Here is a 26,521-nt window from a genome sequence, read left to right as displayed (position 1 = left end):
GCTCTACGGAGATTTGCCATCAGTCACTTTAGGCCTATGTATGGTGTAGGGGGAGAGGGGTCTGGCCCTGGTGCAGGGGTGGGGAAGGAAGAATCCGACCAATGCCCTGAATCTCACTAAAACTTACTTTTATTTTTACTTTGCTTTTTTATTTTTACACAAATGTGTATATTAAACTTGTCTATATAACTAAAAAACCCTCACCTCAACAATAGGTCTAACTAAAGTATCTCTGCAGGTGAAGACATGTGGACACCGCAGAATTCTGCCTCACAGCCATGGGGTGGCAATTTGAGGCCCCCCTACCCCTTATGTCCTCAATTATGGTGGCTGCTAGGGCCTAAGACAGTGGTTCTCAACCAGGGGTAGGTACATTTACCTCTGGGGGTACTTAAGAAGTCTTCCAGGGGGTACATCAATTCATCTAGATATTCGCCTAGTTTTACAACAGACTACATAAAAAGCACTAGCGAAGTCAGTACCAATTAAAATTTCATACAATGATTTGTTTATACTGCTCTATGTACTATATACGCTGAAATGTAAATTCATTTGTTTTATAACTATATGGCAAAAATGAGAGCATAAGCATTTTTTCAGTAATAGTGTGCTGTGACACTTTTAGATTTTAGAAGCAAGTAGTTTAAGTGAGATGAAACTTGGGGGTATGTAAGACAAAATCAGACTTCTACAAGGGGTATAGCAGTCTGGAAAGGTTGAGGACCACAGGCCTAGGACATGAGCACAGTTCCAATGGCCACTGCTATTCAAAAGAAAACAAACAATTTCACATATAGCGTGGGCGCCCCCCCCCCCCACACACCAAGAATGGAATCTGTGTGGACAATCACTGAAAAAAAAAAAAAAAAAGTGTTTAGTATTTTCTATCAGCCACCAGAGATCTTTAGGTGCCTACACTGTCTGGCTCATTGTGATTGTATCTTTACTTCTCTTGAAGACAAAGCTAAATAAGAAGAGTAAAAATTACCACTTGCTCATATTTGTGATTTTCTTTCCCTTTTTTAGCATATGTCAGGAAGTTCTCATTGCACAACTTCACCTGCAAAATAACCTAAGATTTGATTGAAGGACTGAAGGTTAAAAATCTAGTTACTAATTCACCAAAGTCCACACCCTAAGAATCCACATTTGGCTGCACTTTTCTGCCAGTTCACAAACCAGGAAGTATACCAAAGACAAGACTACCTGCCCTCATCAGGCATCATCATATTTTGGACCTGTCTCTGTTTTGACTGTTTTACTTTAAACATGCAACAAAAAAAGTATATCTTAAAATAAAGCGAAAGTCAGATTTTCTAATCACCTGATATTGAAAGGTTTAAAGAAACCCTCTACAAATAGCATCAGCTAGACAGTGAAGGTAAAAGCTTGTCTGAAATACAAGTATTTATATTATTTTCAGCTTGCAGAGCAGAGTAAGAGGAAAGTTCGTAAGTGAAACAGCACCCAGTCTCAGAACAAAGCCATCCCCCAAGACATTCACAGACATTTAACAATTTTTTATTTATTTAATACGAAAAACAGAATTGTAAAAATCTACATCATAAAATCTCACTAACAGATACTAGAGAAGAATGGTGCAAATTTCCCCACTGTTAAAAAAGCATCTGGATTGCTCCATGCTGAAGATTTCATGTTGCCTTACCTTGCCTTGTTTGGAAGAGGACCATTAAAAAAAACCCACAGAAACATTATATAATTTATCACTTATATAAAACCACGTTCCAGGAATGCTGAATATCTATGAATAATCATGTATTACTAAGAGTACTGCTCCACACTACAACAAAGTGTTCATATAAATTTAAGAATTTAGCCATTCAGTGAGTATTGCAACAGTGTACAAAGAATGCATTTCCAACATGCAATTAACAAATTAAGTCCTACTATGGTATGTTACAACCCCTAGTCTTCCAGCTGATAGTTGGGGTTAACTACCAGGTATGGGTCTTCATCAAAGCTCTCTCCTTCTGTGGAGCCTTTTAGTCCAGTCTGGGTGAGTTCTATTAGAATGTGGTCCTGAAACAGACACAAAAATCCTTACTCACACAAAGGCTTACAGCCTTAATACTGAACACAGTTATTTTTCAAATATAATTCTAATGCAGTAAGTGTTTGTTCTTTTTTAAAGAAAAGTCAACTCCCTTTTGCACTTTACTTCATCTTTTCCCTCACCTCCCTTTCGCATGTTTCTATCGTAAGTACTTATATGGCACCCCCATTGCTATGATATCCAAGTACAGATGGAGTAACTGAGACACAGATTTCAACAGGCGTCTGATGCCTAAATACTTTTGGGGATCTGGCTCTAGGCAACTTGCCAAGAGCCAGAGAATGACTGTGGTGGAGCAGGGAATTAAATCCAAGTCTCCCACAGCCTAGTGCTCTAAACAACCAGATCAGCCTTCCTCCCAAGGATGTGGTTCACTGCTACTTTTACCCCTTTAATCCTGCATGCCCATCCTTATTTCACCTAGTCCTCATGCTACCCAGACTTCATTATCCCCGTCTCTCCCCACTCTTCCATTGTACATGCTGTCTGCTTCAATTCTTCCCTGCAAAGATTCCACAGGCTCTCTTCTTCTGGTAGTTTTTCCCTGTGTTTTGCCTCTTAGAGCAGCTGACCCTTCTTACAGGTGGGGCAGATAGCACCACCTATTATTAAAAGTTGCTCAACACTTACCCTTATAGGAATGTTTTAAATTGTTTATAACACTACCAAGCCTTAGCCATCTAATCTGAAATTTTCCATGCCTGCATGTCTCAGATGAATTTTTATTTTGAAAATTTCAGCCAAAATGGTTCAACTATTTCCAAGAATGAGATTAAGGGGCAAAATACATTAATAAAACAATGTAAAAACATTTTGGCAACCTTTTCTTTGAATAGTTCTTGTGTCCTCATACTTTGGAGTAGGGACTTGAAATTTGGGTTGTGTGATTTGCTGTCCCTGAGAAAATCTGCCCAAATTTGACCAAATTATAATTTTTGGGGGTGGAGGTGGGGAGGTAAATTCACAGTTCATACATGCTCAGTAAAGTCTTAGATTTTAGCAGCTAAAGTCTCCAAAGTTTCCATCTGCTGAGGACAGCTCATACATGTGCCCAGACTGCACGTGCGCCATCCTCACAGAGCAACTGAGCATGCTCCATCTGGTCCGGGGCCACAGGGTCAAAACAGAACTTTCCCTGTAATGGCTGCTGTAAGCGGAGGTGGAGCCAGGCAGTGGAACTGAGGCAAGGAGTCTGCCTTTCCTGTAAATTCAATGCCCTCATTCCTGGTGCTCAGGCAGTATGGAGGAAAAAGTCAACTGACTCAAATGCAGAGGAGACAAGAACCAGAGCTGGAACAGGGAAAGGAGCAAATCACAACAAGGAGCCTGGTGGGACTAGGGGTGGGCTGGAAGATAAGGCGAGAGAAAAACTGAGCTGTTATCTGTGAGGAGCCTGGAGTTAGGGGAGACAGATCTGACGAGTCAGAGGAGAACCGAACTGGGTAGGCAAGAGAGACTAGGCCTGAGACACACAGATTTAGACTGGGTAAATGAGGAGAATACAACTGGTACAAGGAATCACGGGTGAGGAATATACTGGACAGGTTGGAGGGAATGGGGCAGTAGAGTCTGTGTTGACTAGAGCATACTTCTCTCCAGAGCCTGGAACAAAACCCAAGATTCCAGACTGTCTCACCATTTCTTTGGCGCTGGCAAATCACTGTGAAAGCCACTGGCAAAGTGTGTGTCTCATCCCTTTCTAATGCTGCTCCACGCAGAAGATGACAACCTATTCTTGTTATCAGTTATTCCATTAGCTGAAATGGCTGAGGTCAGGGTGGAAAAATTAAGGGTTCCAACTCTGCTGATGAACCATTTGGGTGTCAATAAGACACTGAAGCCTGTGCCACCACATTTTCACTATTTTTAAGATGTGATATCTAGATTAAAACCAATGTGGATATGCCTACCCAAGTTGGAGTATTGAGTCCAGTTTTGGGCCCCCCACTACAGAAAGGATGTGGGGCAGATGATTCTTCCATTTCAGCTACAAAGATAATTGACCAGGTTGTTGTAGGTGGTCAGCTGCTGAAAAGGCAGCTGACCACCTCCAGGCATGTTCAGCTCATGAAAAGGCAGCTGTTGGTGACATTAGGATGAATATCATTTTGTTTTCAAAAACACTGAATATGTTGATAACATTGCTTTGTTGGGTCGGTTTGGTGAATCGCTGCAGAGGACGGTTGATCTGGTTGGGCACAAAGCAACATGCACTGGCCTTGTTATTAATATGGACAAAACCAAGTCCCTGGCCATTATCAGCCTCCAGCTCCTGATTACAGTTAGCTCAGTATTAACCTGCCCAGTCACGATATTGGAGTAGGTGGCAACTGTCAAATACTCAGGAAGCATCACAGACCACATGGAAGATATTCACAAGATGTGGATGCTCATACAGCAGCAGTTGCTGCCATATTCCAGGCCCTAAAACGGCCTCTATGGAGACATTGTGACAACAAGGTTTCTACAAAGCGGTGTTATCTACAGACCTACAGTTATACCAACTCTTTTGTATCGCAGCAAAACTAGGAAAGGACACTAAGGGAAGGCTGAAGAGCACTGGACCGATGTTGTCTTTTCTCATAGTCTTGGTCAGTTGCTCCATATCAAGTGGCAGGACAAAATCAGCAATGAGGATATTCATAGCCAAACCCAGCAACTACTTTCATCAGCCCTGGTTCAGTTTTGACAGCTTTCTTGGTACAGATATATTATTAGCGTGGAAGACCAACAAAGTGAATGCCCCTACATGGTTGGCAATCACATAGTCACCGAAAACTTCAGTTGGCACAATAAGATTGCCAATGACAGAGACTGAACAGTCAACCCATTTCTTGCTGGAGATTGAGCTGGGTGGCACTTGAGCTGCAAGGAGGTTACGTCCCTCTACTCCAGAATAAGAGTGCCTTGTACCAAATTAGCTTTAATCTATTTAGTCAGGAATAGGTACCCTCCCAAGGTAGATAAACCCTAAAAACAGTAACTCTTGGCACTGCAGAATTTACATAGCAAACCAATTTAGCAACATTTGTACACTGTTTTAAGTAATAGACTTGCCTGCCCCAAACACTGCCATAATGAGAAGCAGCATTTCTTGCCAAGTATAGACCAAAGAGTACTTTCTAGTTAGGCTTTTGATTAAAACTGACTTCTCAGCTTCCCTCTCGCAGCTGTCATTTTAATACAGAGAGAAAAGATAGACAGAAGCTAAATTTCCAGAGAGTGAGTTACGCCACAGTGACAGAGACCTAAACTCACGAGTGAGGACTGTGACATTGAGCCAGAAAGCAACTAGCAAGTTAAATGACCTAAATTTAACCTTTAAAAAGACATATTAGCAAAGTATATAAATGGTAACTAGGGCTATCCCTTATAAATAGCTAACACAGCCACAGACTAGAGCTCTGAAATGCAAACCCATACTGTCTGTTACTATATCTATTGATTCAGAGATCAAAAGGGAAATATTAACATTTAGATAGAACTTGGGTGTAAGAACATAATTGACTAGATTTCTCACTGAAGATGGTAGTAAACTGTTTCTCAACTGCTTAATGGATAATTACCTTATGCTGATGAATGCAACTAGTTTCCTGTGTATACATAGGAAATAGGTTACTGTAAAGCCACTGTTATTCACCCAAGGAATGCCTGCTGTCAAGAGGCTATTGATGGCCTGCCAGAGCAATATAAGAAGAGCTCTTGGTCCCTGATCCTGTTATCTCAGATCTGTTAAAGCTTCATAAGGGGATGTTTGAGTCACAAGACTGAGGTCCCCAGCTCCAGAGTGGGTCACCCCGATATTGGACACTGGACTCTAACCTATGAAACTAATTCTGAAAACTCTTTGCAACTCTAAAGCTCACCATCTCTACTATGAAATTGACCTAAGGATTCTATGTATGTCTGTATGCATAATGATCTTTTAACCAATACTCACTCTCTCCTTTTTTAATAAACTTTAGTTTAGTTACCCAAAGACACACTTATAGCCAATTCTTGTTAAGATCTGAAATATTCATTGACCTGGTGGGTAATGTGTCTGGTCCTTTGGGACTGGTACAACTTTTTATATGATGAATAAGATTTTCAGTAATCCTGTATTTGACTTGGCTGTCTGGGTAGGAGCTCAAGGCTGGGTTGCTTTAAGACAACTGTACTTCTGGCTTCTGGGTAAACCAGTAAGGTATTGGGGAAACTATTTTGCTGCTGGCTTGATGAATCTAAGTATCAGAATTACCACCAGTTTGGGGGATTATCAGCCCCATTCTTTGCAGTTTGCTCTAACCAAGCAATCTCAGTGTGGCCCGCCCCGGAACCCTGATCACAAGAATATTTCAGCTACATGGGCAAAAGAAAGGGGAAAGTTCCATTCCTCGGGAGGCTCACGTTATTTACTGAATGCCTGCAAGTCACTACAAGAAAAATAGAAACCCTTGAAACCGGAGTTCATGAAAAGCTTCAGGGAGTATCACAGCCTGCTATTAACCACTTCTTGTTTGCAATTCAGCAGGACAAAAGGAAATCTACTAATACTTGGAAAAGGAAAGTATGTAATGCCTGAAACTCACTCACATCCACTCACTCCTTTTTCAGCTTGTAATTCTGACATTGCTTCCACGACCGGAGTTTTAAGAGAAAGATATCTAGGTGTTTATACAGCGCCAATTATTGGTGCCTGCGCACAGACATACTGTATGTTCCTAACTTGTCAAATGCATCAAAAAAACATTTATAAGCTAAAAACCCTTTTAAATATCCACACAACTGCATACATACATAGTGTGTAAGTCGATGAATGACTCTCTCTATGATCTTCTTTCGATTTATAAGCTCTTCTTCAGACTCTATTTCTGATTCAATTTCCTTTAAGTACCAATTAATAAGATCACTCTTCTTTAATGAGGAATCATCCTCTTCTGCAAGGAAAAAAGAAACCTAGATTATTCTAGTTACAATGCCAATCCCCAGATTGCACAAACATACAGCAGCAGGAGGATAATAATCAAACTGTCAAAGAGAAGACTTAGTATAACATTTACATGTTGAAAAGAGAAGCCCAAAATAACCTGTCAGATTATTTGTATCAAGGAGTTTTAATTTCCCAGGAAATGAGGTGTCTGATGACAGATGACATGTCACAATCACATTGGAGTCACACTTAGACTGAGAACTGAAGCTCTCATTTCTATCCATCCATGCAGCTCACAAACTAAATATGCTGTCTGGAAAAAACACCAGGCAGAAGATTCAAAAGGTAAGAAGCAGTGGCAAGCAGCGCTGTCTAGTTTCCTCCAAGTAAAGCATTATTGTTCTGCCCAAACAGGAAGACACTAGTGTCTTTTGTAATAACTGCACATTCTGTCTACCTAAACCACTTTTGCAGCTTTAACTGGATATTGCAATCTTTACTTCCAATCTTAATTTTTTCTGTAGGATTGCTATATTATTGTCAAACAGCTGCATGTTTCACCCTAGCAGTGACTTCATTTCGGCTGACATATTGTGGATCGATGGTGCTGTGAAAAAGGGCCTCCAACCCAATTCATTAAGACAAACCATGCAGCCTTCTCTCAACTTTCAAACCAACATTCTTTGGTTTAGCTGACTGGGTGCTAATGAACCCAAAGTCTAATTTAAGAAAAGTTTGCTCATGGGATTTGTCTGAACTTGGTTTCTGAATGGGTTGTACAGTCTGAGACGATATTCTTCTTGTGTCTTTATACCACAATCATAGGTTTCCACAGCATTGGGCACATAATATGGCTTGGTCTGTAGACCTTGTGAGATCTTCATGATTTCTCCAAAAGCTGGCAGACCAACAGATGGTGTGTGTTTCACTGGAGTCACATGTGTCCGAGTTATTAGCATAGCCCCACTTCCGCATATTGACCTTCCAGCTCTTGCTTGGAGGCTATTTAAACATCTCCAGGTCTATCAATCTCTCTCGGTACCTGCAGGAAGGGTTCGGCAACATCAATGTGTATTTTGTCATCTTTGTTGAGTATTTTGAGCAGTGTGTGTTACATTTCCAGTTGTGTAGCTGTTGCTGATTTTTTAAGCAGTTCTGTTGCTGCTAGGGAGGCCACGTGTCACCATGTAGCGGATGTCTGGTATCTTCAACCTGTTATAATCATTCAATTTTGCTTGTGACCACTCTCCTGATATCTCGTGGAGCAACTCCAGCAAGCACATAAAGGCTTGTTCATGTCTGTTGGTTTTAGACACCTGCGGCAGCTGTCAATCAGTACAGGTTCCAGCTGCTTTCTGTAAGCTGATCTTTCCCATACTGGACATATGTATTCAGCTCTCAAATAGTGACGGGCAAGTGCAGTGGCTCTTAGGATTCAAAATGGGGATCCCTGCAATTAGCAAGTTTTCTGAGCATATTGCTCTAGGTGCTAATTTTGCCTTTTATCATCTTCTCCACCTGTGCCTTGAAGGAGAGAATGCGGCCTGGCGACACTCCACAGTAGACAGGATTCCATCAATGGGCAAGTGATATCCCATTCCCGATGATGCTGAGTTCTCTATTGGCCTCACAACTCCAAAAATGGAAGAGAAGGACTTGCATTTTGGCTGTGCTGGCATGCACTTCATTCTCTATGTGACAGACAGAGCCCTGACAGTGCTGATGTCCGTGTAGCTTTGATCTGGGCAAGAGCCGTGGCTTGGGCAGAGACACCTAGGTCATCAGAAGATAAAACTTCTTTTGCCAGTTGATCCAGAGGTGGTGCTAGCCCATTGGGGGTCTTAAGCAGATGCATTTTTGCCCCACACAACACATAATAAAAAGCTAATAGTCCTTGAGCTGCTCGGGCCCTAAGCAATTGCTCAGTCTGCTTACGCCAAGCACCAGCTCTGAGTTGATCATTCACATAGAGGCTGAGAAGTATTGAGGAGAGTATGCTCCCTTTTGGTAGGCAGTTTTTCTGTTGCCACCATTGGCTCCACTTCCCGTGTTATTTGAAGTAAAAACATCGGTTCTCTAGTAGACACTATCAGTTGTACAAGTTGGTGACCTTTCATGATGTATATTTTAGTGAGGAGCCTTCAGTGATTTACTGTGTCATATGCTTCTGGCAGGTGCTGTATTTGTTGACTCTTATTATACCATTTTCAAAGCCATCTTCAATGTATCTAGTGATGTTCAGCATTTGACAGGTTCATGACTTGCCTGGGCGGAATCCAGTTTGCTCTAGGATTAGGTCCTTTTCAACAAGTTGTGATAGGCGGTGTAGGATGAGATGCTCTTACAGTTTGTGGAGATGACACAGTAGTGATATAGGTCTGCAAGTTCTTCAGCTCCACTGTGTTCTTCCGCAGCTTCAGGACTGCCTCAACACATGCTTGCTGCCAGATCTTGGATTCTTTGTATGTATCTGAGCAACTTAATTAACCAGTTCTTTATTGCTGGTCCAAATGGTTTGATTTGTTCAGTATGAACACTGACTAGACCAGCAGCTTTGCCATTCTTAAGGGCGTTAATTCTGGAGGTTAATTCAGTATACAAAAGTCTCCTGCTCTTCTTGCCACTTAAGCTGGCATCTTAGGTTGTTTGTTCAGTGCCCTAACATTTTCTAGGAGATGTCGCTTTGCCTTCCTTGGGTGGTTATGCTTTCTTTCTGCTGTGGGTCATGTCCATACTCTCAATGAGTTTCTGCCTTTATTGCTGTTTTTCCTCCTTTAGTACAGAGACCAGTTCTTTGCCAGTTGCGATGATATCCTCAGTGAATGAGGATGCTTTGAACTTCTGCTTTTATTTTGTGTACCAATCCGATCACTCAGATGTTAGTCCTGGCAAATAATTTGTTCTGCAGTCTCATGACGTATGCGTCGACACACAATACATACCACATTGATAAACTGTTTGTAATTTTCTAGTATTGGTTCAATCTTTCTTATAAAGAGCATTGAGGTCACTGGGGAAGCCCTTTCATTCCGCTGTCTTAAAATTAAAGTCATGCAGGAATGATACTGAATTTGGCATTATGGCTTCATTGATCTGAATGGTAATGGGCCGATGCTGCGAATGTGGAATCGGACCCAAACTAAGTTTGTTACACGAACCAGCTATGTTGTTGCTGACAAATGCCAGATCAGAGTTGTAGCCCTGCACTACAATATAACCAAAGAGCATCTGTGATGATGTAGCCCATTCACTTTACAGTTTTTAAATTAGTTCTTACCTTCTTCTGCTTTCCTGAGGTGCAGCACAATGAGGTTAGAGATTCGGCGGTATTCGGAGAAGCCAAGTTTCAGGGAAGCCTTGGGGGCTGCATCTTTGTTTGTATCCTCAGAGTGGTCACTGATCCCATTCACAAGGCCATTGACATCTGCTGGAGCATCTGCACCACCTGTATCAACAATTTTTATGAATAAAGTTTAAACTTCAGGTAATTAGCATCGTTATGCTGATCTGGAAGCTGAAGCAGTCTGACTTTCCCAAGATCACAGCAAGATAGTGCCAGAGTTAAGTACAATCCCCTACTCAAGCCCTGGAGCATGAGAAAGTAGGGACAGAGGTTGAAGCAGGAAACAAGAGAACAGATGCAGTCTGTGAAACAATTAAGCACTAAACATTGGAAGGTCCCCCCTCTCATTCACAAGCAAAGCCAGAAACTGTCAGCAAGTGACTTACCATTGACTCCATCTTCAGCCTCCTGATCCTCCATTTGCTGTTCGTCATCTTGGTCTAAATTGATGTCTGGAGTCTCAACTCTGATGATAGATTTGTTTAATAACCTGAATGCTTCCTTCACATGTTTTGGATGAACCTAGGAGAGATTTGCAAAACATATTCATGTGTTCAGAACCTAAGAATTGTACTTCAGATAGTTACTTCTCAGGGTAGAATCACAAAGAATGGCATTGCAGAGCCTCCATAGTCACATCTTACTAATCCTACATCAAAAGTAGTTTTTTTTTTTTTTTTTTTTTTTTTTTTTTGCCAGCCCCAGAAACTCACCCTCGGCTGACAGCCAAGGTTGGTTCTTTCCAAAACTATGCCCTCTGACAGCTTGTGACTTTCAGAAAATTTGCATAGGATTACTGAGGAATAAATAGCCTGCTGATGGTGAGTTTTCAGGCTGGCAATTAGAAAAAAGGTTTTGTTCAAACTGAGCCCACATAAATAGAGAACATCGAGTCCCACAATGACATTTTTATAAGATCTCTTAATGACTTTTGATAGGACATTGACCCTTAACGCAACAAGCAACATTACTTAAATTACAGATAATCCTAACCTTTTCTTAGAAAGTGACACTTTTACTATTCACTAGTGGGTTTTTTGCACAGTACTTGAAAAATGAAAATTTAAACTTGCTTGTTTCACTTTCAGGTTTCCAATACAACAACACAATGCTGTGAGATTTGACTGGCAACAGTATTCAAGACTGTTTATAATTGAAGTGTGTCACCTTGAAACCAGAAAGCAATTAACTAGAATCATCTTCATTAGCCCAACCACAGGCTGCAAGGTTTTTAAAACTAAACTTAGCCAAACTCTGACCTGACAAGCATCTTTAGAACATAACTAGCAGATATTTTTTGGATATCATATCAGTTTAGAACAAAGTGTGTCAAATTCAAACAGTAATCAGTAAAATCATGTTAATCCTATATTCACAATGAGGCAGATGGGTTTTTTAACTGGGATTAGATTATGAAAAAAGGTAGTGAAGTTTTCCAAATCCCATCCATACAAGAAACCACATTCAGTAGATCTGAACAACTGCATAAATATGATCAGGCATGTATTCTGGGTTCCCTGGTCTTGGCTCCCTCTTACTGAGTTCAAATACACCCATAGGCTTTGCTGGGCTCCTTATACTTGGCAATGCGTCAGTGAGGCTTAGATGCCCTGCTGGGTTCTGCTTGGCTCCTTCTTGACTGGGGGTGGAAGAGAGTGGCAGCATCTCCCAAGCCCACTCAATCACAATGCCAATGGAGCTGTATCTCAGTAGACTGTGTAGATCTTCATAATATTATCTTTCTCCTGCCTTACATGTTTTGATGAGCAGTGAACATTTAAATTAATATTGTTAAGCACATGAATTAATATCCAATTGGGCAGATCACATATATCTTAACTTTGAAAATGTGAGCAACAGTATATCTCCCTCTCCTCCCCCCAACAACATCTAGAGATTTTTTAAATATGGGAGAACAAGGCAGCAACATGAAAGAGGAGCTGACATGCCATACAACTGAGCACTGTGTGAATCAGACACCTTATTTTAAGCTGGGGAAGAAAATGGCCAGGAAAAAGCAAATTCAGAGTATCACTGTCAAGTTTCAAGACCAAAATGCTAATTGCCTTTATGTAGCTGTTTGATTTTTTTTTTCTTTTTTTAAAAGCTTAGTGTTACCTCATCACAACAGTGCATTCGGGCCATAGCTTCAGACAGTCGAATCATGCTCTCCAGTTGTCGTACTGTGATTCTCCAGGATGACTTTGTAACTCCAGAGCCATCTCGTTGACGTAATCGTTTATACTGCTCAACTATGAAGTCCTCTGACTCTTTAGAAATCTGATTGAAATAAGATGGTACATTTGTTCATAATGAACTGGTTTAAGTATACTGCTTCCATTAGCAGAACTTCTGAAAGTTCCACTGCATATTTCTAAAAGCCATTTTTAAGTTGTAATTTGGATAAACAACAAAGAATATGCTTCAGTTATGTTCAAATTTACATTGTTCTATGTGCAGTAACCTTTCAAAACAAAGGTTTTCAATTCAGTTGCTTGATTAAGCAACAAGTCACTGCACTACAGATTACCAGATACTGTTGAGGAAATGATTATTCTCCCACACCCACAGATATGAATTAAACATGATGAAGCTTTTCATTTGTTTTTGGTACTGACAGACACTCAGCTCAAGTTTTTAAACGCAATCTCAACTGTGCTGTCGGAGGTTCTGGCATTTATAAGGAGAGCAAGTGGATCCAAAATATTCCAAGCTTCCATGCCACAGCTTAATTAACTGCTATACTGTTGGATCAGTTCATTGATTTACTTTCTACTTGTACAAAGAAAGCATTAAGCAGAGTAGTAACTTCATTTCCTTAAAAGCAGCAAAGAATCCTGTGGCACCTTATAGACTAACAGACGTATTGGAGCATGAGCTTTCGTGGGCGAATACCCACTTCACCCAATGCAGGTGCCACTGGATTCTTTGCTGTTTTTACAGATCCAGACTAACATGGCTACCCCTCTGATAATTCACTTCCTTAGACCTTTCTGTATTCTAAGATAAAATTAAAAAGTAAAGTTACCTTCGGTTTAAACTGTCTTGCAAATAGCAGGTACCTTCTGATATCATCTAGTGAATACACACGATCAACAGATTCTTCTATTCTGGAATGCAGATCCACTATGCGCCTGGCAATGGCATAATCCGTAACCTAAGAAATCATTGCTTTGTTAGATCATTTTCATATAGCATTGAAGCCATCATCAACTTAACACACAACAAGGACATTGTTCCTTCATTTCCTACTCCCCCATTTGTGCCCTTGATGTCAGAGCTACTTTTTCCAGAAGCAAAACTATCAAAACTCTATGCCACAGGATACCATTAGAACATTAGCAGTTTTAAAGAGATGGAAGAGGTAGTAAAAAACCTAAATGAGACTGGCCATGACTTCTTGGAACTTTACTTTATGAATAGTATCTTAGTCAAACAAGTGGTAGAATCTGGAACTTGATAGTGAGGGAATTCTAAATTCTCTTTTCCTTCATCTCAGACTACTTTCTGTGCATTCCATCAACTCAATGCCTGTTAGAGAGTCACTTAGGGAAGGGAACAGAGAAAGGCAACGCTTTCTACATCTCATTATCTGTATTATCATAGAGGCTCAGAGCCACAGCCAATGATAGGAACCCCATCGTACTAGACAGGGTACAAAAAGCAAAAAAGACTGCAAATTCTATGGGGTATAAGGCTATCTAAGATAACATATAAAAGATGGAGAGACAGACTGACAGGGGAGTACAAGAAAACACAGATAATACAGTAAACTGTGGTCTCAGCACACCAAAGCAAATACCATGTTGACTATCGGCAGCAGTCACAGCTTCAGCGACCAGCCAAAGCACAAGTTAAATCAAACTACTAGAAATCAGCATAATCTGTATGGTAGATTTGTATTTCCAGCCTTGTAATTCTGTAGAATGCAGAGAGAGAGAAGAAAAGGCTCTGACAGCTCCTGCCCCTGTACTTACCTCATTACATTCATCCACAAGAATGAAGAAGAGATCAAATCTGGACATGATGGGAGCTGACAGATTTATGTTCTGTTTCAGAGATTTTGATCTGTCATAACGCCCACCAACTGGGTTTGCTGCAGCCAAAATGGAGGTCCTGGCATTCAGAGTAGCCTGACAATGAAAGAAAAAAATTACCAAAGCCTTAATATGTCACTTGTCAGTGTCACTTACTAAGGAAATGCAACAAGTTATGGCTTCTCTTCCAACTGGTAGGTACAGAATTTAGGCATCTGTTTGCTAATGCAGCCACATACTTTGCACTATCCCCACTGATTTAGAAGGAACCTCTACTGACAGCAGCAGCACAACAAAAGCAGTAGAAATGATGCCACGAAAGAGTTTTGGCTACCTAGTACTTTGCCCTGATATACAGTTCACATTAAAGGTCATCATTTTAACAGTTAAGATAGTAGTATCTGAAATACTGCAGCAGGCACTTTATTATATAAGGCTCAATGCATTCAAGGTAGGTTTCTTAGTTTTACAGAGAGGGGAAAGTGAGGCTCAGAATGGTTAAGTAATCTGTATTTAAATATATATGTTACAAATACACAGATACACATGCAAACTCTGCAAGGAATGGTGCAAGTTACCTTAACTCCTGCTTTTGTTATGGATATAGTCTGTTGCTCCATTGCTTCATGAATGGCAACTTGATCTCGTATATCCATTTTGTCAAATTCATCAATGCAACAAACCCCCTAAAACAAGTGTAAAGAAATAAGATCATCCAACTTCTACAGCAGTTAGCTCAAAAAAAGACAAAAAACTGTTGCAAAATTGTATTCAGTGAATCAAAACAACACACAGAATACTGGAACCCTACTACTCTTAAATGCTGCTTCAGATTTTAGTTAGTGGACTTACATTATCTGCCAACATCAGGGCTCCTGCTTCAATGACAAATTCATGAGACTCCTCATCTTTCACTACAGCAGCTGTTAGACCAGCAGCACTGGAGGCTTTCCCGCTGGTGTACACAGCACGGGGACTGAACTCCTCCACATGTCTGTTGGAGAGAGGTACCAATTAGTCTGCACTAACTATCCACTTTTATTAGAAATGTTGCAGAAGGTGCAGATACAAGAACTTTTACACAGTGATGCCTTCTACCACTGTATCAGGCCAAGGGATATGCTGGCCGCAGCTTCCAGCCACCCCCATTGGCCTGGAGCGGCAAACTGAGGCCAGCAGAAGCCGTGATCAGCTGAACTTGAGGACACGGAAGGTTGCTGTTCCCCGAGATAGTACATAACCTAAATTTGGGACATTGCAGATTAATAAAATGTAACAATACAGTTTAGATATTGGCATCTAAATATTCGGGTACCTCTCTCAAAAAGGTTATACTAAGAGTAGCTTGTGGAAAGCAAATATAGCAGTGAGTGTAGATTGTCCCTCTGTAGTTGATAAATTTAGGATAGGCTGTTCCTTACTAAATACAATCCATCAGAGAAGTATTTCAGTTACTTTCCCAACATGTTCTGAGTGCTATGCAATCATTAAGCCTCTAAAAAATCTACTGGACCTCAGAAGTAAAGTATAAAGATCTTACAGGTGGAGGGAAAACACAGATATGTTTAACAACTGGTCAAAGGCCTCTCACAAGTCAGTGCAGAACTGGAATTAGAATTTAATTCTTCCTATTCCAAAGTCTATGCTCGTTCCTCTAGACTACGCTGTGAGTGGAAACTCCATAAAAACAATGCATTATGTCATATCTGATGTTTTAATTTACCAAATATTAAACAATATAATAAATTTACTTGTTTATTTTCTAAAAATGGGTAGTATGAACCATGCTGTAAAGGGGTATAAATATATACTGCATTTAATACTCAAATTCTGTCAAAAGCAACACTTGTTACCATATTTGTCAAGCACCAGTCCATTTCTGGCATCTAATGTCACCACCACCACATTGTTCTTACGGTGTAGCCAACAGAGTTTATTGTTTGCTTCTGTATGTCAAAAAATATTCAGTGGTGTTTGCATGGTTCTGGAAACAGGTGCTCAAATAACTTATTCCTCTTTACCTGAGGTAAGGCTGAATAAATATGCTGTACAGATACACCTCAAGTATGGCTTGACTCAAAGATTTTTTTTTAAGTCTCTGGGATACAGTAAAACCTGAAGAAGAAGAAATATTTTAAGCCTTACAAGATTAACTATGAACTACTTGACACTACTCCTTTAAGTTATTGAATACACATATCAAAGTACTAGCTAGGAGGCAAATGCATTGCCTTCCCATATTCATTACGTGCTTTACAACTTTCTCCCAACACACACTCCTAGCTCTGGTTACAAATGGCAACATTTAAGTGCTGGATTTTAAAGATATGCTTACTTGAGAAACTGACTCTTGGCTGTACTTGGATCTCCAACAATGCAAACGTTGATGTCCCCACGCAATGAAGTGCCTTCTGCAGTTGTCTTAGGAACTCCTCCAAACAGCATCAGTAGAATCCCTCGTTTCACTTCATCATTACCTGCCCCATAAAGAGAAGTTCCAGTGATGGCCCATAATGCAGCTTTGGGATGTTACACTTTGTGTAGATAAAAATTCAGCCCAATGGAAGTTTAAAATCTCATGTATTTCAACAACATGCACTGGAAACAGCATTTATATGCTCGATGCAATTTTAAGGTAGAGCAAATTACAAAGAAGCTGATTTCCTTGGCACTATAGCAGCCCCAAATCTTTGGACAGAACAGGGGCACCTAAGTGAGTTCACAAGCAATTATTCTGAGCCAGTGTCAAAATATCAAATTGCAGCTATTGTCTGACAAGTATTTCATACACACCATTCAGAACAGAGATATGTGAAGTCCCATCCCTTGGATGTTTTTGAGCGTCTATACCAGACAAAGTTTGCATCCAACTGCTAGGCTGTAGGGTTTACTGAACAACTAGAAATAAACAGGTCACCCTTGTAACGGAAATTACTGTTCTGATTGCATTTCATTCCAAAATATTAAATAAAAACCCAACCTTTTATAGAGCAATATAAAAACTAGACAGGAAGATTTGAGATATTAGTTACATGTCTTCAACCCGTCCCAACACATGACTGAATAGCAGTAGTGGATACTATCAAGAATGCAATCTGCTCACCCTGCCATAACAGCTGGACTCTTACCATGTACAGTAGGGAAGAGGCTGGTACAGAGATTATGGTAAAGGTTTTTATCCTGGCTCATTTCAAACACCTTTTCCCATTCCTTTACAGACATCTGGTTTTTAATGCTCTCTGCAGTCTGTTCCTCATCTCGGAGCTCTTTCCCACCAAACTAAATACAAATAAGAAAGTAAGAGTGAGGTAACATGATACAAATTCAAAGTATGGCAGTGCTGGGGTGGGTGGGGAGGGAGAGGAAAGAAAACTACAGGCTTGAAATCACACAAGTTTAGCATGGAAAAGACAAATAAGGTTTCTGTTCAGTATAGCCTGCTGGGATCTCTACAGAAGCATGTGGGCTTGTTTAACAGGGAAATAAAAAATTGAGGAATTTAAGTTATGCTTTTTGATTTCCATGGAAAAAGTACATTTGGAACATCCTTTTCTTTTCCAGTAATACCACTGAGCCCCTTCACTCCCAAAGCAATGGAACCACATGCAGCATTTTGCCCATAGCAAAAGAGAATTCAGTAGTGAAAGGGGTTAAAGAGTCTGTGCTAAAACTAAACTTTTAATTCTCTATTGAAATTAATTGGAAATGGAAAGCAGATCACTAATACTAGAGTAAGTACACTTCTGCTTCCAGTAAATTTAGGAAGGATTCAAATACACATCTATGCAGATGTCAAGTTGCTACTGAAATTATGCAAATTACGTTAAAACTTAGCCACAGATAGTTTTAAAAATTGTTTTTAGTTCATTTGTACTGTGGGAGCACCCAAAGAACCACAATTTCAGGATCAGGAGCTTGGTATTGTTCATGTAACATTTAAGATGACCTTAAAACACCCAGGAGATTGAGATGTGGGGAGAGATGGGAAAGATGTATGACTGGATAGGAGACGAGTCATTTACTACCTTCTTATTTTAAAAAACTCTACAGTAGGCCAGATAGTTACACCTCTGAAGTATATGTGTGGGAGGCGGGGCTGCTCTCTAGTAACCCCTTCAGGCCCAAGCATGGTACTGCACGTGGTCCCTGCCAGAGTCTGCAAGGCTTGGCTGCCGCTTGGCACAGGGCAGCCTTTGATGCAAACTTGGCATCAGTCTCTAAACAATAACAAATAATAAAACAACAACAACAACTCAGGTTTTGGTTGTCTGTACCTTTATACAAAGAGGAAAAAAGGCAACCTTAAAATGTACATGCTAAGTTGCAGTGTTTAGGGAAAGGCCCCTGATGTGAACCTGAGTTCTGGCTTATCCTTGAGGAGTTCCTCCTCTGTCCCAGTCTCACCCAGCTCTGCCCCTAATCAAAAGCAGGCACAGCCTGCTGGTTTCTGATTGGTCAGTATTTCCTTTTGACTGTCCTAGGCTTCTGGAGAACTATCTTGTTGGTTTGCTTAAACTGAGTGGTTTTCCTTGGGCAGGAAGTGTCAGGGCACTGATGTCTCTAGCAGGGGGCAGAAAAGATTTGACACAGTGCGAACATGGGAAGAGAGACTTTCCTCTTCCATCTTGGTTTATGTAGCAATATAACATTTGCAACACATCAGATCCAGGGAAAAATCATAAACAGATATAAACTGAAGCTTCACTCCCTAGGAGAGGCAAAAAATCCACCACTATCTTCAAGCCAGATCTTTAAGTCAAGTCTATTTCTTGAAATACTTACCCGTGGATTTGTTGGAGCAACATAACATGCTAAGAAGACTAGTTTATAGGACAAATCTCTGACTCCCAGAGCACGAAGTCCTCTGATTCCTTCAGTTTCATAACCCTCTGTACCACTGACACGAGAACCAGTTTCTGCACGCACACCTGCCATATGAACAAGAGTCTTAAATTTTGTTTCAAGTATGCACACAGGACAGCTTAAGTCGCCATTTACAGACAGTAGTGTACCTGGGGTGGATAGCTGAGCTACATCGGGCACAACAATCAGCGATCCTGTGAAGTCACACTTGTCACCAGCCTGGGCTGACTCTACCGCTTCAGCACGCAGGATCACTTCCACACTGCGAGGAATGCTTCCTCGAGGCAGTTCAGCCTGCGTCTCCTGAATGCGAACCTAAAGAGGAAGAGAATATTAAATGCTCTGCTGAAACTGACAAGTTAAATTTTTAGCAATTTAAAAGTATTTCTAAACTTTTTATATCTAACATGTGGGGAAATGGCATTTGCCCTCTGGAAGCTTCAGTCATAACAAAATCATGCCACTTCCTTTTAAATAAAAAAAGGTGACTATTTAAAATGTCCTACTGGAGCAGAGGATTAAGGATGTTGGAAAAACTGGATAGGGTGCAAAGAAGTCAGAAAACTAATTTGAGGACTGGGGAAAATGCCGTGCAGTGACAGATTTAAAGAGTTAATTTTTCTTCCTTCCTCAAAAGGAATGCATAAGTTAATTTAGGCCCTATCTACACAGTAAAGATTGTAAAAAAGCAGGGTGGATTAATTTAAAATCATGGCAATTTAAATCGCCAAGTGGAAAGCCTCAATTTAAGTAGATTTTAATCAACTTTTTCCCCTTGTACTTCAGTTATTTTCTAAGAAAGAAAATATTTACATTGGTTAATATAATCATTAGAAAAATCATGTTGATTTACAACTATACAGAGCCTTCACACTAGATTTGGTACATCTTTTTGTTTTCTAGGCATGTACATTATAACAATATACATTGCTTAAATCAATTATAAAGCTTAATATTTTCAGATTCTTATTAATGTGCATTTTTAGTATGTTAGAAAACAGTGAATTATATATTGCTTATTTATTATATAATTTTTTGTTCATGATTTGTGTCAAACTGCATTAGGACAGGAGCTGGAATGTAATTAAACAGCATATTTATTTTTCATTTAAAATGTTTTGAGAGATTATAAATGTAGGTCTTAACATATTTTGTATTAAATTCCGATTATAGGGTGGTTTTTTTAAAAAGAAAAAAATTTAATAAAAACAAAAAAATCAATTAAAAAATCCAATGTTTTATTTTTTCAAAAAATCGTCCAATTTTTACATACCCTAATAACAAAATAAATTTGAAATTCAAAATAGCATTCTCATTAAACCATGTTTAAAAAAAAACAACAACAGTGTTTCAGCATAAAAAAAGAGATGAAGGCTACTGTTTTTTAAAAGCCTGATAAAATGGGTTGGGCTTTGCTTATCTGAATCACTCCATATTAATATAATTCAGTCATAACCAAAGTTAATAACTGTTAAACTCTATTTTAGGTGGACAGAAAAAACTGTTGGCATAATATTTGTATAGAACAATTTTACCTTGCTTATTATGGAAACTGGCATTGACGCTCTCCTGCCTTAAAATGTGTTTTATTTATAGACGAATAAAGCATCTCAAGTCTGAAACTTGCTTAAGTCTCATCTGTAACTTCAAACACTTAAAAATACATCTTCTGGAGATAGAAAACAGCCACTTATAAATTCAAGTGCCTTGTGTTAGGACTGCAAAATATCTGACTCCATATAATCAAGATTAAATGTGAACTAGTGGCAGTAGCACCTTCTAAATACGCAGACATCATTAACACATACACCCAACAAAGTTCTAGGGAAGTCATGGAAATACCTTTTGAAAGTCAACAAATCTTGATTTGTTTGTGTCCAGCAGGAATCTCCTTCTATTGGCACATACTGGGTTTCTGCAGATGTTTGGCTGTGTATATTTAAATTGCTGCTCCACATCTTTTATCATTGTCTGACAGTCTAGACACAGGAAGGTTCCACTTACAAGCTCGGGATGAACTGGATGGGTTCGTACCACCTGTCCACTAATACGCATCAATGAGCCAATTCTGGCTGATGTCAACTCTCGAATTCTGTTAAAAATATCAGATTAATAGCCATTCAGATCCTAGGTGACCTGGCATTCCACAGTTTTATGCCCCATTTCAGCAAAATACTTAAGCACTTAAGATAAATATGTGCTTAAGTTCTAAGTAATATAACAGAATCTAAACACAAGCTTAAGTGCTTTACTTAACTGGGGTCCTTAAGAGCATTCAGTACCACACCAACATAATTCTACAACAGACATATTACTGCCAATATCATGCTTAGCATTAATGAAACTTGCTCATTTACTCTGTGTTTCTAAAATTATTTGTGATAAAGAACATAGTTTGAATGATTTCTAAAGTTTAAGTCAGCATTACAAATGCATCAAAGTTGTGTTTTGAAAAAAAATGTTTTAAACTGATTTTAAAATAGACAAGTCACAGAACGCTTGTCTATTTAAAAGCGACAGAGGGCTTGGAAAATATTTCTGTGGAAGACTAGATGTTTTTCTAAAAGATATGCTCTAGGAATTATTTTGGCTAAATTATTTGGCCTGTGTTACACAGGAGGTCAGACTACTAGATAATCACAGTGGTCCCTTTCTGGCTTTGGAATCTATTAATTTATTCAAAGTTTCATTGCAGTGTCACGTGTTTACTGTTGTCAGATCTTCTTTATCCTACGTCTGCTTAGTCCAGCTCAATGTGTTTCAACTATATATATAATATCTTACTTGTGTCTGGTAGGTAGATCTTGGAATGCAACATAAAAGTCTTTGTTTGGAGGAACATTTCCATGGTCTCTGGCAAAAGTCTTCACTGCTCGACACAGATAAGGATAAACTCTGAAATACAGGAAAGAATTTCACATTTTACAGGAGTTACACATAACTCCTTTCCCCTTTACACCCAGCCAAAGGCCTCCCTTTGTAAGTTTTGGATTTTAGTATGTCAGGACACACGTAAGCAAGTATAAATATGCCAAATATGAAATACTGTGGGATATCACATTTTTGCTCTTCATTCTGAACAAGAGGGTTGGGTATTAAGCTTATTTCACTATTAAGGGCACACCTTCACTTCATGTCTTTAACATGGCTTGTGTAGTGCTGGCACAGTGCTGGGAGAGAGCTCTACGAGAGAGAGCTCTCCCAGCACTATAAAAAAATCCCATCTCCACGAGGGGAATAGCTACCAGCACTGGGAGCACAGCTACCATCGATGGTGCACTGTCTACACTGGCACTTTAAAGCGCTGAAAATTGCAGCGCTTGGGGGGGTGTTTTTTCACACCCCCAAGCAAGAAAGTTGCAGCGCTGTAAAGTGCCAGTGTAGACAAGCCCTAAGTCTTCTGGGTCAAGCTTAGCCTGAAATAGATGTTGAGACTAGAAAATAGCAACTGGCTCAATAAAGTATTTTCAAAGTAGCAAGTACTACGATGGGTGGATTCATTTAGTATTTCCATATTGTCCATCTCCTTTTCTCACAGCACAGATGCAATTGCCTATTTGCCTCATGTTTGGTGGTAGTTCTGAACACAACACCTGAAGTGGGCAGAGCTAGTAATCGGGCCAGTCAGCAGAAAGTTCCGATGTAATGGGAGGAAATGTTTTTAACACTAATATCCAGGTCATGTTGCCCAGTTCTCAGGTGAGCCTTACCTGTAGAACTCCTCCTGGACAGTGGTAGAGAGCTGCTGATTGAACTGCTCCAAATCCACAAAGCTCACAATTAATGTGTTCCTCTCTGGGCGGATTAGCTCTTCAGCATCATGCAAGTATTTGACTTCCCCATCACTGTTCTGGAATCTGAAAGGGACAGCATTTCAGGGAAAAAAGTTTTGCAGTACTGTATACCAAACAGCAACTGAATACAATTCTTCAATGCCCCGTGTAAAGGGGGTAGGAGAAAAAGCCATATAACACTAGCACTTGCAAACGTCACTGCCAAATACAAGTTTCCTCCTGCCCCTTTGTCCACTGATCCACAAATGGCGAATTCAACATGAATTAATACAACTGGATCTGTACTTCACGTACCTGGTTCCCCAGACAGCATTTTATTTATAGTTTAACAATGACCTGCACAGGTAAAATGTGTTTTATTTCTTTATGAGTGTTACAGATGATATGAGGAATAGCACCATGTGACAGCCTTAGTTTTTGATTGAAGACCCCTAGAGGGGAACTCTGAACTTCAAATGTGAAAAATGAAACTTAAGCAACCAAGAGATAAAGGAACTTTTGACCACACCGTATAAAGCTTCATTAACAGCTATTGAACAAACATTCCTGTCAATGACTTGGAAGAAAAGTTCTCTCTGGGAAAATTCAAATAACCCAAGGGAGACCCACATTCTCTCTCATGAGCCTTAGAAGAGACTCACTATTCATGACAATGAGATATTATGAAGCACCAAATTTAAACACAGTTCAAATCTAGGCCAAAATGAGTTGACAGTCTTGCTAACAGTAACCTTTGTAGGTCACATGTGCATGATTGTACAAGAAACCAAGGGTACAAAATAAAGGCTGATTTCTGTCAAGTATTAACATCTTCTGTGCACAGCTATCCAAAATGCACAAAGCAAAGCACCAGTGAGTAAGGTACAAGGAAATCTCATATAAGGGTCTAACAATTTATTAATCTGTAAACCATCTGGGATTATACTTTAACAAGAGAAAGCTCGAACAGAAGTAAACCAGGGGGAAGACACCTCCCCTTCAGGTCAAACATAATGGACGCCAACCAGCTGCAAACAAGCTCAGCTGTGTATGATTGTAACTAGGAGAGGCAGCATCAGTGCAGGGAGGTGCCGGGAGAATCAGCCCCCATCAAGCAGTCGCACTGACCCAGGTCTCCTCCACCCCGCAGCGTCCGTGGTTTTAACAGACCGAGCTCCAGGCGCTGGGGAGGCCTCCGGGCCAAGGCACAGCGGCGCGCTCCCGGGGAGACGTGGCTGAGGAGGCTGCCGAGTAAGGAAGGTGCCTCTCCTGAAGCCGAGTCGGGCCCCTCAGAGCAGCCGCAAGGTGCGCCCCTCCCCCGCCCATTCCTCTCGCCTCCTGCAGGGAGCATCTCCGCCAAGGGGGGCAGAGGGCAGCAGCGCAGCTAGTGCAGGGTAAGGGCCCTGCTGCCCCCGCCCCGTGACAGCGTCCCGCCGGCGGCGGGGGGCGCACAGCTGCCGTTGCCCGGGGGCACTTACTCCTCCAGGAAGTCCTGGAACAGCTTCTGGCACTTCTCCGCCACCTCATCGCGGAGCTGCTGATGCGCGGCCCCCGCATCCCCGGCCGCTAAATCCATGGCTCGCGCTCAGCCTTCTCACCGCCACCGGTCCAGGAGCAACTCCCGCGCTGCGGACAGAGGCCACGTGGCTGCGGGAGCCACCACCGACCAATCAGCGGCCACCTCTGCCCGCGCCCCGCCTCTTCCGAATATTCCCCGGCAAGATTTTCGCGCCAAACCCGACGGCCTGCAAATAGAGGGGAGGTGGCATTTAAAGGGGAAGTTTGCGAGTCGGCGGAGGCAAATTAAGGGACAGTGAAACAACAGCTCAGCCTCTGCTGGGGAATGTGTCTGAGCGCCGCAGGCAGCAGCAGCTGCGCATGCGCAATGGTGGAGGCCCCTTTCTTCGCTTGAAGAGGCCTGAAGGCCCTTTCAGTCTGTCGTTTCTGTGATTCCAGTTTGTGAGCCGAGCTGGCGACAAGCGGCACCTGGCGGCCGGCCGCAGTTTTCACACAGTGTGCCCCGCTGAACCACCCTCACTTCAACTTAAACGGGAACCGCTCAGGTTTGTCCCAGCTGCCCCTCCGTTGTGGCCAGCGGGCCAAATTTCAGTGGCTTGCGCTGGAGCCTGGCGTTGTTTCCCCTGCGGGAGGCCTGCCCCTGTCAGCGGTAAGCCCTGCGCTTAACGTGTGCCTGGCTCCGGGCGCCTCTGCCAGAAGCGGGCAGCCTGCCTAGGGTGGAGTGGCCACTGTAGGGACTAAGTCTCACGTCGCTGCACTGCGCGGAAGCGTGGCTCAATGGCAGCTCGACCTTCAGCTCTGGAGCAAGTACAGTAGGTGTCAGGGACCCACAGGCTCGGTGCGGTGCCCCCAGCTCTGCACTAGTGTGAAAGCTACTGTTGGTCCCCCAGAATAGCTTACAAGCAGCTGGCCCCCCCTTAACAGTTTACAAGGGGCTGGGGGGGGGGGAGGGCAGAAGCCTCACGAACACAGTAGCCTAAACTTTTGAACTATTTTTTTCTTTCCGCCTCAAGGGTCGCCTAATGGAAGCGCCGGCTCTGGCCCTGCCCGGGTACAAACGGCATAGCCGTGAATGTGGATATAAATCCGTGTCCGCAGAGCTGCAGGGCTCTACTCATCAGCAGGTTGGGTCTCTGCCGGGCCAGGAATCGGGCAGCTCCTGTGTGGCTGAACCACCTCCAGCTCCACCCACTGGGGCGGTGCCCAGGCTCACCCGCAGCTGTCCCTGGTTGTGCTAGTGAGTGAAAGCGGATGCCATGCTCCCGGACGGGAGTCCCTTCCATGCCTTTTTTTTTTTTTTTTTTTTAAACAAACAGTAATCGTATAGCAGGGCAACATGCTCAAGGGGGCAGTGCTGCATGCCTTCAGGGCAGAGTGCCGCTCCCTGCTCCACTGCTGCTACCACTTCCTTCCCCCCAGTGGTGCAGTAAACATTTCTTGCTGTACTGCCCTCAAGAGGGGGGTACCTGACCACCTCACATGACCTTCCATGTAACTCCTCCCTGCCTGCCCCCCCCCCACAAAAAAACTTTCCCCATCCCCTGTGACATCCTTCTTTGTATACACAAACATCAACATGCTTAACTACTACCTATTTGGGGGTGGGGGGTGTGAGTATTCAGTTTTATATGGGAGTTGGGAGAGGAGCCATTTCAGCATAAGTATGACTTATTTAAAGACAAATTTTAAGTAGAACTGTATCCTAAACTGTTTTATGGTATTGTATTCAAACAGTCATTGCTCTACTCATTGTACCCTGACAACATTGCTGGATGTCAGGGTGTCCCCCTCTCCTCGCCTGTGTACCTGGGACTGATCTTATTTAACCTTTTTATTACTGACCTTGGCACAAAGAGCGGGAATGTGCTAATAAAGTTTGCGGATGACACAAATCTGGGGGGTATTGCTAACACGGAGAAGGACAGGGATACTATTCAGGAAGATCTGAACCACCTTGTAAACTGGAGTAATAGAAATAGGATGAAATACAATAGTGAAAAG

The 26,521-nt window shown here is 41.5% G+C and overlaps 1 protein-coding gene across 1 annotated transcript; it reads right to left on the bottom strand.

The window, feature by feature from the left end:
- Positions 1-1,505: 1,505 nt before the first annotated feature.
- Positions 1,506-24,650, bottom strand: MCM6 (minichromosome maintenance complex component 6). The gene is made up of 17 exons (XM_050969220.1): positions 24,481-24,650; positions 22,940-23,086; positions 22,014-22,124; positions 21,072-21,321; positions 19,379-19,544; positions 19,149-19,294; positions 17,495-17,645; positions 16,702-16,843; positions 15,219-15,360; positions 14,945-15,052; positions 14,307-14,462; positions 13,358-13,486; positions 12,448-12,609; positions 10,716-10,851; positions 10,264-10,431; positions 6,854-6,993; positions 1,506-2,040 (listed from the first exon to the last, which is right to left on the bottom strand). Exons 1-17 carry the CDS (start codon positions 24,576-24,578, stop codon positions 1,927-1,929), a joined length of 2,466 nt encoding a protein of 821 aa, XP_050825177.1. The 5' UTR covers positions 24,579-24,650; the 3' UTR covers positions 1,506-1,926.
- Between the last annotated feature and the right edge of the window lie 1,871 nt (positions 24,651-26,521).

Source organism: Gopherus flavomarginatus, chromosome 10 (assembly GCF_025201925.1).
Source record: "Gopherus flavomarginatus isolate rGopFla2 chromosome 10, rGopFla2.mat.asm, whole genome shotgun sequence".
In the NCBI taxonomy this organism is placed as follows: Eukaryota; Metazoa; Chordata; order Testudines; family Testudinidae; genus Gopherus; species Gopherus flavomarginatus.
The sequence above is the reverse complement of the archived record's forward strand: the minus strand, read 5'-3'. Positions and strand labels throughout refer to the sequence as shown.